Consider the following 18,374-nt stretch of genomic DNA (forward strand, 5'->3'; position numbering starts at 1 on the left):
ATTACCAGCAAAGAAATTAAATCAGTAATCAAAAAACTCCCAATAAACAGAAGTCCAGGACCAGATGGCTTCACATATGAATTTTACCAATCATTTAAAGAAGAGTTAGTGCCTATTCTTCTCAAACTATTCCAAAAAATAGAAAAGGGAAACTTCCAAATTCATTCTGATGAATGAATTACCCTGATATCAAAACCAGATAAATTCTTCATTAAAAAAGAGAACTGAAGGCCAATATGCCCGATGAACATGGATGCAAAAAATCTCAATAAAATACTAACAAACAGAATCCAACAATACATTAAAAAAATCATTTGCCACAATAAAGTAAGATTTATTCCTGGGTTTCAAGAGTGGTTCAATATTCACAAATCAATCAAGGTGATACACCACATTATTAAAAGAAAGGATAAGAACCATACAATCATTTCAATAGATACAGAAAAAGCATTTGACAAAGTACAACACCCACTGATGATAAAAACCCTCAACAAGGTAGGTTTAGAGGGAACATACCTGAACATAATAAAGGCCATAATATGAAAACCCACAGCTAGAATCATCCTCAATGTGGAAAAACTGAGAGCCTTTCCCTTAAAGTCAGGAACAAGACAAGGATGTCCACTCTCACCGCTTTTATTCAACATAGTACTGCAAGTTCTGGCCACAGCAATCAGACAACAAAAAGAAACAAAAGGCATCCAAATCAGCAAGGAAAAAGTAAAACTTTCACTATATGCAGATGACATGATACTCTATATAGAAATCTGAAGGCTCCACAACGAAACCACTAGAACTGATACATGAATTCAGTAAAGTTGCAGGATATAAAATCAGTGTATAGTCATGTGTTGCATTTCTATACACCAATAATGAAGCAGCAGAAAAAGAAATCAAGGAATCAATGCCACTTACAACTCTACCAAAAATGAAAAGATACTCAGGAATAAACCTAACCAGAAGTGAAAGTACTCTGCAAACCATAAAACACTGATGACACAAAGAAATGAGAAGACATTCCATGCTCATGGATTGGAAGCATAAATATTGCTAAAATGTCAATACTACTCAAAGCAATCTACACATTTAATGCAATCCCTATCAAAACACCAACAGTACTTTTCCCAGCAATAGAAGAATCCTAAAATTTATATGGAACCACAAGAGACCACAAATAGCCAAAGCCACCTTGAAATAGAAAAGCAAAACTAGGGGCACCTGAGTGGCTCAGTTGGTTAAGTGTCCGACTCTTCATTTTAACTCAGGTTATGTTCTCACAGTCATGGGATTAACTCCGCATCAGGCTCTGTGCAGAGCATGTAGCCTGCTTGGGATTCATTCTCTCTCTCTTTCTCTCTCCCCACCTCCTGCATATCGCCTGCTCACACGCTCACATGCTCATTCTCTCTTTACAAAAAAAAGAAAGAAAAAGCTGGACATATCCCAATTCCAGATTTCAAATTATATTACGAAGCTATAATAATCAAAACAGTATGGTAGTGGCATAAAAAGAGACACACAGATTAATGAAACAGAGTAGAAAACCCAGAAATGAGCACAAAACTATATGGTCAATTAATCTTCAACACAGCAGTAAAGAATATCCAATAGAAAAAAGATAGTCTCTTCAACAAATGATGCTGAGCAACTGTACAGCAGCATGCAAAAGAATGAAACTGGACCACTTTCTTACCCCATGCACAAAAATAAATTCAAAATGGATTAAAGACCTCAATGTGAGACCTGAAACAATAAAAATCCTAGAGGAGAACACAGGGAGTAACCTCTTTGACACTGGCTGCAGCAACTTCTTTCTTGCATGGGCTAGGGAAACAAAAGCAAAGATAAACTTTTGGGACTTCATCAGAACAAAAAGCTTCTGAACAACAAATGAAACAATCAACAAAACTAAAGGCAACCCATGGAATGGGAGAAGATATCTGCAAATGATATATCCAGTAAGGGGTTAATATTTCAAATATATAAAGAACCTACAAAATACCCCCCAAAAAGAATAATCCAATTAAAACATGGGCATAAGACACGAGTAGACATTTTTCCAAAGACATCAGATGGCCAACAGACACATGAAAAGATGTTCAACATCACTCATCACCAGGGAAATACAAATCAAAACTACAATGAGATATCACCTCACAGCTGTCAGAATGGCTTAAAATCAAAAACATAGGAAACAATAGGTGTTGGTGAGGATGTTCAGAAAGGAGAACCTCTTGGGGCGCCTGGGTGGCGCAGTCGGTTAAGCGTCCGACTTCAGCCAGGTCACGATCTTGCGGTCTGTGAGTTCGAGCCCCGCGTCGGGCTCTGGGCTGATGGCTCAGAGCCTGGAGCCTGTTTCCGATTCTGTGTCTCCCTCTCTCTCTGCCCCTCGCCCGTTCATGCTCTGTCTCTCTCTGTCCCAAAAATAAATAAACGTTGAAAAAAAAAAAATTTAAAAAAAAAAAAAAAAAGAAAGGAGAACCTCTTGCGCTGTTGGTGGGAATGCAAACTGGTGCAGCCATTCTGGAAAACAGTATGAAGGTTCTTGAAAAAATTAAAAATAGAACTATCCTATGATTCAGCAATTGCCCTACTAGATATTTACCCCAAGAATACTAAAATACTGATTCAAAGGAAAATATGCACGCCCATGTTTATAGCAGCATTATCTACAATAGCCAAATTATGAAAACAGCCCAAGTGTCCATCAACTGATAAATGGATAAAGAAGTTGCGGTATAGGTATACAATGGAATATTACTGGGCTATAAAAAGGAATGAAATCTTGCCATTTGCAACAACATGGATGACACTACAGAGTATTATACTAACAGAAATAAATCAGTCACAGGAAGACAAATACCATATGATTTCAGACAAATACCATATGATTTCATTCATATGTGGAATTTAAGAAACAAATGAGTACAGGGGGGAAAAAAGTGAGAGAGAGGTAAACCAAGAACACAGGGTCTAAACTACAGAGAACAAATTGATGGTTACTAGAAGAGAAGTGGGTGGGGAAATGGTTTAAACAGGTGATGGGGATTAAGGAGTGCACTTGTGATGAACACTTGTGTGTGGAATGGTTGAATCACTATATTGTACACCCGAAACTAGTATTACACTGTATGTTAACTAACTGGAATTTAAACAACTTGGGAGTGGGGGAAAGAGAAAGAATAGATTCCATATACTCTTGGCTTGGTAATGGTTCCAATGGCAATATTTTGCAAAACAAGTACAATATCGTACTCTCTTCCCTACCCTCTATGTGGTATATGTGTATGTGTACATAAAGACATGTACATATGTGCATAGACAGGCATACTCATAAACTTATTTATATGGACAGAAGCATAAACATCAAAACGTTCAAGAAAACCTCCCAATGTGCTTTCAGGATTGAAAACTACTGGCTTTGAGATTTTCTGGTATTTTTGCATTGCTTCTGAAACTTTAAGAAATAACCATTACAAAAGAATATTATAAAATTAGCATTATTTTTTCTCTTTCTATGCTATCATGTTAAAAAATATATATCTCTGAATACAGGCAATTAAGTTAGGAAAAAAGCCAATACTTTTTTCCTTTTTTATTTCATTATTTTATTTTATTCATATATTCTAACTGGCTCAAGATATTTATATGCCTTATTGATTTAAAAAAATCTCATTTCCATATCATCTCATTGCATGCTATTTCATAATACACTCAAGAGCCATCTACAAACAGTATAAATTAATTCCTCAGCATTTCAAGTTACTTAGGATTTTCATTTGACGATAACTTTCTAGATACATCAAGCTTGAGTACAGTTTTCAGCGCTTTAGACCTACTTACTTTGTCTGCAGCTGCCAACAAGTTGTCAGCCATTTTATCAAGGTTTGGTGCTTTCCCTGTGTAAATGAATCTCATCATTTCTTTAAAAACCTCAGGGTCTACATCATTTATTTCCACTCGATTCTGATATTGAAAACAACACAAAAGTTATACTCAAACAACACACACACACAAATGAACCTAAGAGAAACTTTGACAATAATTTAACTAAATTTGCACTCAAATACTCTATTTTAAAATGGAGGTAAGTAAATCTTCAGTAACCTAAGCAGGCAAAGTGAAGCAAGCAGGTTTATAGGAGAAGTATACCGAGTCAAGCACTACCATGTGGGTATATAAAACCTCAATATCTCAATTAAAAAGGGTAAAACAACAAACCAACAAAAAGAAAACCAAATTAAGGTCTTTAGGCCAAACAAAATACGTATGTTCAATTTCTAACCTGTATCTTAGAAGAAGATACCTATTAACTTTTTCTTTGTTGAATTCTGAGGTCGTAGTACAATGCCTAAAACTCTGTAACCAGTGGGTTTCAGCAAAAGTAGGGTCAGGTATTTGAGATACTTCCAGAGTCCACTACCTCGCAACTCTCCCTTTGGCAAAAATGGCATGTCATACTATCTATACACTGGCATTACCTCTTTGCTTGAAACATACTCCAGTCCAAAGAGTAGTAATTCCTTTTTTATTCCTACATCTTTGTATTTGGTTTCTCTCATGGGATCAATGAAGCTAAATATCTAACACTAAACAATACCAAATTTTTCTGACCCTTTGCTGACAATAACATTTGAAATTATTCACGTCTCCTTATGTGAAAGTGGTCAGAAGGCTAATCATAGTACCTGGTTGACCAACAATCAAAGGAAAGAAAGCAGCTATGTATTTCAGCCTTTAGTTCTACAGAAAGAATGAAGTTGAGCCACATAAATGAACTTTGGAGTGGTCCCGTTAGAGCATGAAGGCTCACATGTAATGCAACCAGCAAAGAATCAATCTCTGATCTTTAACCTGACTACATTTCAAGATGACAGGTGACAGAGAAACATTTGGGAAAACCAAAGAGGTAACATACTGATTAAATATATAATAACACTACTGTGATTTGTCTTTTTTTTTTTTTAATATTTCTTATTTTAGTGGCATTATTTTTGTTCTAGAAAAAAAAAATTCCAAAATCAATGTATAATTTAGAAAAGAGGAATAAACACCTTAAGTAGAGAGATCTCAAATAGCTATGGACCAGAACCACCCTTTTGGATAAAAACTACTCATTTATTTTGCCACTAGATGGACATCAAAATAGTTATTATTTGGAATATTCACCCACATTAGGCTATATCTACTGTTCTACTACAGAACATACTTTTTCCCTTTCTACTTCTATTTCTGAAATTTTAGTGTAACAATAAGACCATGCACAATTACTTTCAAAATATACATTCCACTATTCTACATTTGTACAAATTAAATATTAGCCTTTAAATGATGTTTACCTTTTTGCTTTCTTCCATTTCATGTTCAAACATTGCATTAAAAACTGGGGATCGAGCTGTAACAACATTAAGCATCATTATTTAATGTACAGATTTATGGAAGAAATGTACAATATTACCCAAAAGTTGTAAGTACCTGCAAGTACAGATTTATGAGCCTTAAATTCTTGTCCTCTCACAAAAAAACTGCAATCTGTAAATCTTGTGTTTTCCCAGAGATTACCTAAATCTTCTGCTAGTCGACATTCAGGCACCTTCAAAGTATTTGTATTAGTATGTCCTGATATATTTACTGAATCTTGGACCACACTCACCTAATAAAAAATGGACAGCAAGAAAAACACTTTTATAAATTAGTATCAGTAATTAGTAAGTCTATACTTAAATTTCTTATCATTAGAATTATTGGGATAATTCAAAATACTGATTAAAAACACTAATTCTTGGGAATTAAATTTAAGGATATAATTTAAAGAACATAGAAAAAAAATAGAAACAAATTTGATCATTTTCAAGTAACATTTTATGTAAATAAATGGCTTACCGATTGGTTAGAATGCTTGGTTATTCAAGTAATTAAAAAAACTCCTCAGCAAAATAAAAGTCATAAAATGATATCAAATTGAAACAAGCAGGAGACATTTTTGTGAGGTGAAGCAAGAAATTTCTTTAATTTTTATTTTCTCACTTACACCACAGTCCTATCAACATTTAAAGTCTATTACATATGTAATATACATGGCATCACACTCACAAGGACTTTTTATAGTACTAAAAAAGGTTATAAAACTATAATCTGTGATATTCAATTTGGGAAGTATTTAAGCGTAGTTCCTACATGTTTCGACTCCAGTAAAATTGATTTAAATATTTAGTAATATTAATTTAAATTGTAAAGTACAAGAATTCCCACAAAAGCAATCACACTTATTAAAATTCATTTAAATCTTTTATAATAATAATCAACAGTACAAATACAATTTAGTTCTATTTGCAGACCTTCTATTTATCTATGAAATAATAAAATTAGTATGATGAAAACACTGGTTTTATAAAGATTTCAATATAACATAGATTAAATTTTCTCTCATTAGAAAAGACTATACACTGAATAAAATCCTAAAACACTACTGGTGAAGTCTTGTGCATCACTTTTAAGAAAACGTATGGTACTGGGAGCCGGGCTGGCTCAGTCAGAGGAGCACATGACTCTTGATCTCAGGGTTGTGAGTTCGAGCCCCATGTTGGGTGCTGAGATTACTTAAATAAATAAAACTTTAAAAAAGTATGCTACTAATATTAGAAATTTAATGTTGCATTTAATAAACAAGAAAATACTACTCAACTAGTAATTCAAATATTTCAGAGTAAATGAACCATTACTGTTATATGTTAGTTATCTACTGTTTTAAGCTTCTAAGTTTTGTTGTCATTTGTTATGCAGCAAACTATATTAATTGAAAAACATTTCATAAGGCTTTTATTAAATAATGATAGGCATAAATAAGGACACATACCAATAAAGTAAACTACATAGAAAATGTAAATTGTAAATGGATAAACTAGACCAAACTACTAACATGCTAATAACACAGCATAATAATAGCCCAATAAACTATTTAGAGAATATTAAATCTCAGAAGTGCTCCTTCACCCTGATGTATCAAATGGGAATGAATGGATACTTCTAAAGAAAAACTTTATTTTTCTGAGGATATTTTTATTAACCACTTTGTTTTTTTCCAACTGGCATTATTAACCAATTGGAATCATACATATAGAAATCATCTAATCCAATCAACTTATTTTATAAAAAGATTTCAAAGGGAGATCAAAGAAGGCAACTAATGCGTCAATCAATCACACTTCATTCAATACCAAAGGAAGGCTAGACATGTAATTATCAGATTCCTTTTTTTTTTTTTTTTAATTCTTGGCAGTACACAAATATTTCTTTGGATACATTTTAAAATCAGTAGTACTACTTTGATGCAGTTATGGCTCAAAAAGGATCTATTACAACAATCTTGTCAGATGATTTTCTAAATATAGGAACCAAGATATTGTGTAAACAAATAAATAAAATCCAGTAATAAAGGTTCTCTATTCTATTAAATTTTTAATTATTGAAACTGTTTCTAAAATGACTACACATAAGAAAAAAAGCTTCACTAATCCTTACCTGATTGCTCTTTTACACCATCCACTATAACTTAATGATACTTTAAAAATGTTGGTGTTGATATTGAAGGTTTAGTTAGAGATCAGTTTTTTATCACATAGACAGTATTTCTTTGTTCCTATCAAGCACTACTCTTAAAAATTTGTAAGACAGAAGGAAGTGGATCAGTTCAATTATGTGCATAAAATATGCAGTGGATTTATAAAAATGTTACAACATATTTAATTTAGGAAAGGATTTCTTAAATTCTATTTATTGCCTATTATCCTAACTCAAAAGAATATATTTAATATAAAAATCTTACAAAAATAAAGTGACAGAAGAAATAAAATGATTAATAATTACAGCCATTTTTATCAGGCATAGACACTGATGTTTTATTTTTATTTTTCATATGTCATCATAATTCAGAAGTTATATTACTGACATACACATCTACATAGCATTATTATGCGTACCACAAATTTAAACTAAGAATTAACATTTCATACTGTAAGGGGTATTCAAGGGACTATTTATATGGCAAATTTAATGACCTAATTAAAAACTGATACAGAACAAACTCTAATGATTATTTTCTTGATGCCTATAATTAAGAAATTGGTAAAATTTTAGCTTTTTTTCTAGCACATATTCAAAAACAGGTAATGAACATTCTTACTGCATGGAACCTAGAGTAAAAAATTCAGAAAAAAGTCTGAGATTCTTTCCTACAGTTAAGTGCTGTTCTTTCAAAATAAAAATGCGAAGGTATAATATTCAAAATTGACAAATACTGCAAAGGAAACACTTATTTGAAAGCTCTTTTTAAAATCTGGTTTCAGGTAAACTGTGAGAATATAATTCAGACTAAAGATAAACATGTGTAAACTCTAATCAAACATGACTGCCCTGAAAATCTGGGTCTCCAATAGTGTGGAATAGAGGTGACTATTATTTCTAGTTTGAAAAAATCTCAATTCTCCAAACTAGTTTTAAAACTAGGAATTTACAATAGTTCACAGTGTATAAATTTTGCCACTCTAATCAACTACCTAACCATTCCTCACACTGGCTTCACAGTGAGAAACTTTTCAATAGTCCAATTTCATATCATCTACTAAAATAGTGGGTCTTAGACTTTTTGACTGTCATAGATAGGCATCCTTTTTAAAAATCTGGGTGACAGAAATAGGGTTGTCAACTTTTCATTTTGCCTTAAAAGGGCTTTTTTAAAGAATGAAACCTAACTTCCATCCATTATCACAAGTATTTTAAAACACAAATGATATCTTGGCAACAAAAAACAGGATGAGAAAAAAGGTGTGTCCTTCTAAATGAATTAACTTTATGAAAAACTCAATTTATACGCACATTCTAACTGTACATGTATAATTTTCTGCAATCAAGAGATGGTATGGGTCTATATGAGATTATTTAAAATCTGTTGGACTTAAAAAAAATGAACTAATCTAAAGTTTTCTATTTCTCATACTTATTCCTCAATTCCTGTCTTCTCCATCACTTTGGGACAGTATGGGCCGAGCTGTTTACACTACTAGAAATATCTACTCTGGCTACTTGATTCACAATATGGAACTTGCAAGATGAGGTTATTTCTTGCAGAAAAAGGGTAGCACCAAACTGCCTTACCTGTCTACAGCACCACTTGCAGGGGAGGGGGAGGAGGCAGTTCTTTAGGTAGGGCAGTGCAATGCTTCCTCCTCTTCTGCAAGCAGTGCTGGAGGTGCTGTAGAAGGAAGGGCATCAATGAGAGGTATGGAAGAAACGGTGGAGCACATGAGGAATGTTCGTGCAAAGTACTTTTTGCCCACCGATGCTAAATACAGTGCCCAGGGTATAAGTCTCCACATCAGTAAAAAAAATATCTATTACAGTCTCCAAAACTGAATACGATCAATGCCAACTTAAAATGTAAGGCATGGAAGGTTATGTTTTTTGAAGTTACTAGCATGTGGATAAAAAATATACTTCAAAAGTTATGTATTGAAAAAAGATCTTAATTTCAGCCTTCATTCTGAATTTCTTGTTGACTAGGTTCCAATATAATATACTTAAAATATCTATAAACATAATTTCAATTCTAAAAAAAAGGAATATTTTCTTAAAGAGTTTATTTACATAAGATTTAACTGCAGTAAATTTTTGAAATTGGATTGCATAGCTTTTTTTAAGGTCCTTTAAATTAAAAGATTGTACAATTTAAAAAATTAACATGTTGGAATTTAAGATAACTCCTAAAATTCTGAAGAGTCTATATTAAGGATGCTAAAATTTTTAAATAATATAATCTGTATTTGTTTAAGATACTACTCTGAATATATGTCTATTGGCAACAAATGCTTTATAGTATTTGTTTTTCAAATTATTTAATGATAAATTCTGCTGAAGACACTTGTGGTATGTGCTTTACCAACCAAATAATTATATTCATAACAAATTTATCCTACAGTTCGTTTAACTTGTCTAAGTGAAAATAAGATGCATTATATTTGCATTATGTAGTCTCTAGAGCCACATTTCAATTATTTTTCTGACACAGCATAATAACATAAAATTAGTTTATAATGCTGCCATGAAATTTTATACATTTTCTACAAAGAAATTAAAGCTAACTCAATAGCAGTTAAGTAACTTATCATGCCTCTAATACATTCATTGATCTAAAATAACTTATTAACATATATCTAACATTGAGTTTACTTGATCATAACCTTTCAATTAAGTTTTCCTATGAAAATTATCAACTACCTTAAACATTTTGATAAACTATGTTACTGATGTATATTCTCTATAAACTGTATTGGTAGATAATATAATCCTTGAAGTCACTCCAAAGAATAATCTCAACAATTTGTACAGACAAGAGCAAATTCCAGCCTCAAATTAAAACAAATCATTACTGTAAATTATTAGCAGGGCTATGTTCATAACTGTTAAAATATGACACTTTATGAAAATAAATAAATCTCACAAGTTTGTCAACAGACATGGGTATATCTTAAAAATTTGGGATGCTATTGCTTATAATGCCAACATCTATTTAATTAAATGAACCCAACTGTATAAATATCAAGCTTCTCAATCTTTTCAGGCACTTTCATTATGTATGGATGTACATATTTCAGTCTGTATTCAAACTGATAAGCTACTAATCATGTTTAATATGGTCAACCTGAATATGACAAAAAATAGTGATTACCTATTTCAGAATGAAGAAGATACTTAGAAATTTTCATATAAAGATATACACATCCATAGTCTTTCTAGAAGGAAGAAGTACTTACTATGTGGTAGTATAACTACCATATATAATTTATAGCTGTAGACATGACAGATTCTTTTCAGAATGGGCTACTTACTATATTGAAGACAATCTAGTCTTACTGGTAAAACATCTACAAATGGAACCTTATCAATTATACTGATTACTGAATTTTAAAAGTATTCGCAATAAAAAAAAGTATGCCAATATTGTTCTAGCTTATATTTTTGCTTTATCATTAAATATAACTTTGGAGTTCCTTGAAATAAAAAATGTACCCACCTCACAAAATAATGTAAGCTTGTCATCTGGTAAAAGACCATTAGCTTCATCAAGCAAAAAATCCCTTCGAATGAATTTTTTAAAACCCCAGTCTTTCCCTTGTACAAATCGATATGCTCTTTGGCTTTCTGGTGGAAAACAGAACAGAAGTTTAAACAAAAGAATCATCTAAGAATGTTAATGACAACACAGTTAAATGAATGTACAAAAATAAAACTTGGCCAATACATTCATTATAAAAATTATAGATATGTGTGTTCATAAAATGTCACAAGATTTACATCAGGTAGGACCAGATTGGTTCACAGCACTACTCAGATTTTGGCCATTATCAGTGAGCTCACTTTCAGATTCCTCGATCTCTAAGCAGAAGAAGAGCAGATCAAATCTCTTGGAGAAGGAAGAGATCTCTCTAACAATGCAGGCTCTTTAATGATGAAAAAGGATCAAAATACATTGGCATAGTCATACTCCTCCTCCTCAGAACCTGATAAGAAAACATAGCTCTCTCTCTTGGGGCGCCTGGGTGGCGCAGTCGGTTAAGCGTCCGACTTCAGCCAGGTCACGATCTCGCGGTCCGTCAGTTCGAGCCCCGCGTCGGGCTCTGGGCTGATGGCTCAGAGCCTGGAGCCTGCTTCCGATTCTGTGTCTCCCTCTCTCTCTGCCCCTCCCCCGTTCATGCTCTGTCTCTCTCTGTCTCTCTCTCTCTCTGTCCCAAAAATAAATAAACGTTGAAAAAAAAAATTAAAAAAAAAAAAGAAAACATAGCTCTCATTTCTTGTTTCTCCCTTTAAAAATGGATGCTCTAAATCACAACGGCATCCTTTAACTTTCCTGGGGCATCTATCCCACCAGAGAAAAATCCATTAACTGGTAAAAAGAAGCTAAATAAAGTCTCTTATCACCCTAGATCTTTGGACATAATCTCTTCATCCCTAAAAACAACTTTCATAAAAGTCTAAAAGATGGTTTTAGTATAATCTGTAAATGCCTTAATAATGTCGGAGGTAAATTTTTCAAATGTCTAACATACTGGAGAACTGTATATTAAAAAATAAACAAGATCCTCTACAGAAAGTGTTCACAATCTGTTATACAAAGAATTAACTGGAGGTGAAAAACCAAAAATAAATTTAATTGAAAGACTCCATGTTACGGGCTGAATGTTTGTTTGTATCTCCTCAAAATTCTTACACTGAAATCCTATCCCCCCAATGTGATGGCATTAAGAGGCCAGTGAGGGGCGCCTGGGTGGCTCAGTTTGTTGAGCATTCGACTTCAGCTCAGGTCATGATCTCACTGTCTGTGAGCTGGAGCCTGCTTCAGATTCTGTGTCTCCCTCTCTCGCTACCCCTCCCCTGCTCACGCTCTCTCTCTCTTCCTCAAAAATAAACATTTAAAACAATTAAAAAAAAAAAAAAGAGACTGGAATTAGAGGAGTTCATAAAGGTGGAGCCCTTATGAATGTGATTAGTGCTTTATAAAAGACACTCCACAAAGCTCCCTAGCTCAATCCGCCATGTGAAGATGCAGTGAGAGAAATCAGTAGTCTACAATCCAGAAGAGGGCCTTCACCAGAACCTGGCCATGCTGGTACCTTGATCTTGTACACTCAGCCTTCATAAGCCAGCCAATCTATATAGCACTTTGTTACAGCAACCTAAACTAAGACACTCCACTACTGTAAATGTCAGACACCATGAAAATATATGTGAAACTATGTTATTAATTCAGCAAAAGATAATTTTTAAAAGTGTATTTTAGAAGTTTTTTTTTTTTTGTAATGACATTACTTGATTCTGTGATTCATTTCTAGAAATCACTTAAAATTTAACGTGGCAGTTCATGATATATTTTCTTACTATGCACATTGTGTATTTCCTACAATGCTCTTCTTTATGAAGCTCCAGACCACATGGTTTCAGTTGGCTATATATGTGAAGCTTGAGATGAATTAAATAGATCTGGAGACTAAGAAAAACTGATTTCCTTTCGGTCAGTGTTTAGTCCACCGCTTAAAAAAATTCTAGTGACAAAGTATCAGAACATTCAATCTCCTTTCACACTGTTCCTCAGATTTTATTATCTGGTAAAAACAGCAAGGGAGAAATATTTCCTGAGCACCGATTATATTTGCCAGAAATTGAACCAGGCACCTTGCCCTAAAAGCAACAATTTTTCTAAGTGACAGGTAAATATCGTTTTAGGACAAGAAAAAGTAAAATTTTAATATTATTTTTAACAAACTGTACATGTCTTATGAAGTCTAAGATTTAGTAAAACAACCATAACTACACTGGCATTTAAAATTAAATGGCCACATTACATGTTTTAGGTTAAGCAGATTTCAGTGGGGAAAAAATATCCTTTCCAGGGAAAAGTATGTAAGTTAACATGTAGTTACTCAGAGACTTCTTTATCCCAAATCACTTACCCATTGCTTTTGTTTCTTCCCTTTTAGCGTTTAGAAGGGAAAATTTGAATTTTGCTCGAACTTCACTTTTTGGGCAGCTGACTAAAAGCAAATATAAGGACAAGTAGTCTTTACTTTCATCATCTAATCCCTTTGGGTTTACCCTCAGGCACCTAAAACAAAACAATAGGCTCATATGGAGGAATATAAAACGTAAAACTCAAAAGAGAGAGGCAATACTGAAATTCGTTGTCAGATAATATCACAAACAACACTCCCATCAATATCCCCAGTTCTTTGTAATTCTCTATACTTTTAGGAACTTACAAATCTAGTATAAAATTAGACTAATGTCCATGAAGAAACAATAACAGAGGCGCCTGGGTGGACCAGTCGGTTAAGCATCCGACTTCAGCTCAGGTCATGATCTCACAGTTCGTGGGTTTGAGATGCACGTTGGGCTCTGTGCTGACAGCTCAGAGCCTGGAGCCTGCTTCTGATTCTGTGTCTCCCTCTCTCTCTCTGCTCCTCCCCTGCTTACACTCTGTCTCTTTCTCTCTCAAAAACAAACATTAAAAAAAAAACAACAAAAAACAGTAACAACCCAACTATAAAGTAGATAAAAATAATATCAAAACAAAATTCAAAACAAAAATCTTACCATTTCATTTTGTCACTGGGGCTAGATGAGAATGTTGAACTTTTTAACACTTCACCCATTTCCTCTCGACAAAAGCTGAAGTTATTAATGGTCCACATGTAGGAAAATTTTACTACTTTAACCTAAGAGATTCAGAAAACTACTTTTACAATGATGACTTATATGCTTTTAGCTTATCACATGTTAAACATCCCATGACTCACTTTTCTTAATACTTGGAATAACTATGACAAAGTGCTTTACAATATTCTCAAAATGCTATAACATTTTTAAGTGACATAACATAAAGTAAGGCATTTTTAACAGCATGTACCTGTGTATAACACCAGCTTTCTGCTATAGGACCAGTAGACATATCTCCAGGGAGAGGTGGGGTAGGTTCCCGGGACATTGCCACTTTATTGCAGTCTTCCAAGATTTATGCAATATCCCACACAGATGAATACTTTACTACAAAGAAAAGAAGTTTCATTGCTGATGAAAAAGTTTGGATCAAGATAGTACTTCAACAATCATAAAACAATTACTTTCTCAAATTTGATTATGAGGGAACATGCAAGGATTTCATTATTTCAATAATTAAAAAAAATCATAACCCTTTGGGACATATAACACTTAAAATCTAAACAAACAGAATGCTTATAGATAAGACATTATTTTATAAAGGTATATTTATCAAAATACCACAAATCAATAAATAACCTACATATACACATAAAATCACAAAATAACATGGAAGCTTACCGGCAACAATTACAATTTAGCCTTGAACGAGGCAGGGGTTAGACCTCCAAGCAGTCTAAAATCCACCTATATGACTCCCCAAAACTTACTCATGGCCTAATGTTTACCAGAACACTTACCAATAACATGTTGATTAACACATATTTTGTATATGTGTTATATGCTGTATTCTTCTAATAAATTAAGCCAGAGAAAATGTTATTAAGAAAATCATAAGAGAAAATACATTTACTGTACTATATTTATCGAAGAAGAATCTGCAAATAAGTGGACCTGTCCAGTAAGTGGACAGCTTAAACCCATGTTTTTCAAGGGTCAACTTTAATATCTGATTCACCTTTCCTCATCTTTTTATTGATATATTCACAAAAATCTAAAGGGTTGCAAAGTTAGAACAGTCCTGAAAACTACAAATATTAGTCACTCATCTGTCAAAGTTTTGGCCGACTAGAACAAAGAATGAGAACTCAGAAGCAATGCTGTATTAAGAAGAATTACACAGATTTCCACAGAAGTCCACCTATATCTCAGACTAACAGGTGTCTGTTAATATTTTGTTCCTATCAGAGTGCCCCCTACTACATAATATGTACCTTATCAGAAAATTTCTTTCTCGTTAGCTGTTCTCATACTACATTCACTTGGGCATATAATTAATTCAGCATAACTTGGCCAGGACATTAGTAACTGGAGAGTGATACTTTGCAACTTGGAAGGTCTATAAAAGAAAGAGGAGAAACCCAAGAGCTACATAGGAAGTATAGTTTGCAGGGGTGTGGGTGAGGATGTTTGAAGCTTATACTCAAACATAGGAACATCATCCAGAATTCAAAAGGAAATATTTGTTTTGTGTCTACAATCAATGTAACAATAGTATGAAACAAGAAAACAAAGACTGAAGAAAACTATGGGAAAGATGCACAGAAACAAAAAGACCTACAAAAGGTATGAAAAAATGTAGACGTACAAATGAAGAAGTATATTATAAATTTGCACCAGAAATAAACAATGAAAATACAAAACTACCACTGAGATATACTGCTGTGAAATTCAAAGTGAGAAAAAAATGTTATAAGTATACATGTGTTCCTTTAAAAGAACAAAAATCAAGATGGCCCTATTTTTCTCCACATTGTTAAATATCTGAAAGTAACAGGATAATTACTAAAGAGTTCTAAGTGAAAAAGAGCTGTAGCACAAGGACTGTACATTCTATCATGTTTTTATTCACGTTTAAAGCAGCAAAAATTCATTTCCAGATGTGTGAAATATGTAAACCACCTCCATAGCTATTTGGTGAAGGAATGAATTCACTCAAGTTATTTTTCTGCCAAAGACAGATGAATCAAAAGTAAAAAGAGACAAAAAAACCTCCACTATGATGCTAAGTTCTGATTTTTAAACCTCTGAACATGTACAACAAATCTATAATGTTTTAAAACTGCAGAGACATGCAAAAAAAACTTTTAGAACACAGTAACAAAATAAGTGAATAAAATATTAAGTAAAATTATGAAATAATTGGAAATCTATATATGAAAGGGTGACATTCATCTGACCCTCAGATTAAGAAACAGCTGATTCAAATGAAAAGTCAGGTTTGTGGGGGAAAAAAACTACCAACTTAAATGACTCAAAGTTTAGTTTAAAAGGAAGAAAACCTGACAAATTAATTGTAATTCATTCATCCACTGGTAACTACTATTTATAATATGTTCTTCAAGCACAGGAAACATGTTGGGGCAAAAACATAAACTAGTAAATAAATAAGACAATAAATTATAGTAAATGAAACTAAAAGGAAACAAAGAAACAGCTGAAAATTCTTCAATTAGGTACTGAGAAAATCAGTTAAGTCGGCTCTGAAGGGTAGATATTTGAGTTGAGAACTAAAAGATAAAAAACAGCTGAGACACATCAAGGAAAGGTGTCTGTCAGAGAGTAGAAAGAACAGCCAACGCCAAGGCCCTAGTTCGGAAAGAATTTGATCAAATTTCAGGAAAAGGAAGGAGTCCAATGTGGCTGATGTCACTGATGGATTTTTCAGTATAATTTAGACAGTAAGATCAGAATTAGAGTGAAAATACTTCAAATGGAACAGTTTTAAAATTAATCCTTTATGATTAGACTGTTTATGTAATTTCCCTTTAAAAATTTTTTTTGAATGTTTATTTTTGTGAGAGAGACACACCATGAGTGGGGGAGGAGGAGGCAGAGGGGGTGGGGGAGAGAAGGAGAGAAGGAGAGAGAGAGAGAGAGAGAGAGTGAGTGAGTGAGTCTGAAGCAGGCTTCAGGCTCTGAACTGCCAGCACAGAGCCGGACTCAGAACTTGAACTCAAGTACAGTGAGATCATGCCCCCTGAGCCGAAGTAGGCATGACCTGAGCTGAAGTCATATGCTTAACCGACTGAGCCACCCAGGCACCCCTGTAATTTCCTTTTTAAATTATGGCATTTATACTAACACACTCACCCAAATGTATTTATATTTATGTAAGTTCCTCACATACAAGTTCTTATCATGTGATGTACCTGCAGGACAGCACAATGGGAGAATCAGCAAGGTAGGCAGGCAAGAAAGTGAGAATAATAACACTAGGAATACTGTACCAGGAGTACTTAAAAGTTATCAGTATTAAAGGAGAGGGGTGAAAACCAAGTGGATGTTCCTTAACTAAACAAAAATAGAATAGAGATGAATGATGGCAGAAGAATGCCTCAAAGAAAAGGGAATATATAATTTAAGAGCATTGCCCATTGTCACTTCAACAAGAATTACTCATTTCTGATAAAAATCAGATACTCCCCTTAGGTACCTCCAAGTTGTTACCTTCAATTGCTTTTATAAACCACAAATGGTTATTTTTATTTGAAAACAGAACAGCAAACAGGCAATCATAACAAGATCATTAACAGAACACTATCATTTTAAAGATAGTTCTGAGAGACTGAAGAAGATGGCGGCTTAGGAGGACGATGGGCTCACCGCGCGTCCTGCTGATCACTTAGATTCCACCTACACCTGCCTAACTAACCCAGAAAACCACCAGAGGATTAGCAGAACGGAGTCTCCGGAGCCAAGCGCAGACCAGAGGCCCACGGAAGAGGGTAGGAAGGGCGGCGAGGCGGTGGGCGCTCCACGGACTGGCGGGAGGGAGCCGGGGCGGAGGGGCGGCTCGCCGGCCAAGCAGAGCCACCAAGTCTGGCTTGCAAAAGCGGAGGGGCCCAACGGACGGAGTGTGTTCTGACAGCAAGCGCAACTTAGCGTCTGGGAGGTCATAAGTTAACAGCTCTGCTCAGAAAGCGGGAAGGCTGGAGGACAAAGGGAGGGAGAGCTGCTGAGCCCCCTGACTACAGAGCTCAGTTTGGTGGGGAACAAAGGCACTCGCCAGCGCCATCTCCCCCGCCCATCCCCCAGCCAAAATCCCAAAGGGAACCGGTTCCTGCCAGGGAACTTGCTCGCTCCACGCAAACACCCAACTCTGTGCT

At 34.3% G+C, this 18,374-nt stretch overlaps 1 protein-coding gene across 2 annotated transcripts in view; it reads right to left on the reverse strand.

Moving 5' to 3' along the window:
• The window catches only part of SPOPL (speckle type BTB/POZ protein like), a 79,856-nt gene that overhangs the window by 13,651 nt on the left and 47,831 nt on the right, over positions 1-18,374 (reverse strand). Inside the window, exons 2-8 of one of the 2 annotated variants that reach the window (XM_047082986.1) lie at positions 14,456-14,592; positions 14,143-14,264; positions 13,503-13,654; positions 11,069-11,196; positions 5,563-5,653; positions 5,340-5,395; positions 3,844-3,966 (exon numbers count right to left, since the gene is read on the reverse strand). In XM_047082986.1, coding sequence (XP_046938942.1) covers positions 3,844-3,966; positions 5,340-5,395; positions 5,563-5,653; positions 11,069-11,196; positions 13,503-13,654; positions 14,143-14,264; positions 14,456-14,533 — 750 coding nt within the window. In that variant the 5' untranslated portion in view covers positions 14,534-14,592. Of the gene's footprint in view, positions 1-3,843; positions 3,967-5,339; positions 5,396-5,475; positions 5,654-11,068; positions 11,197-13,502; positions 13,655-14,142; positions 14,265-14,455; positions 14,593-18,374 lie in introns of both variants that reach the window. The other variant, XM_047082985.1, reaches the window with a different exon arrangement.

The sequence above is a fragment of the Lynx rufus genome, unplaced genomic scaffold (genome assembly GCF_022079265.1).
Source record: "Lynx rufus isolate CCGP_SWC_20201006 ecotype Redwood Valley unplaced genomic scaffold, mLynRuf1.p SCAF_2, whole genome shotgun sequence".
In the NCBI taxonomy this organism is placed as follows: Eukaryota; Metazoa; Chordata; class Mammalia; order Carnivora; family Felidae; genus Lynx; species Lynx rufus.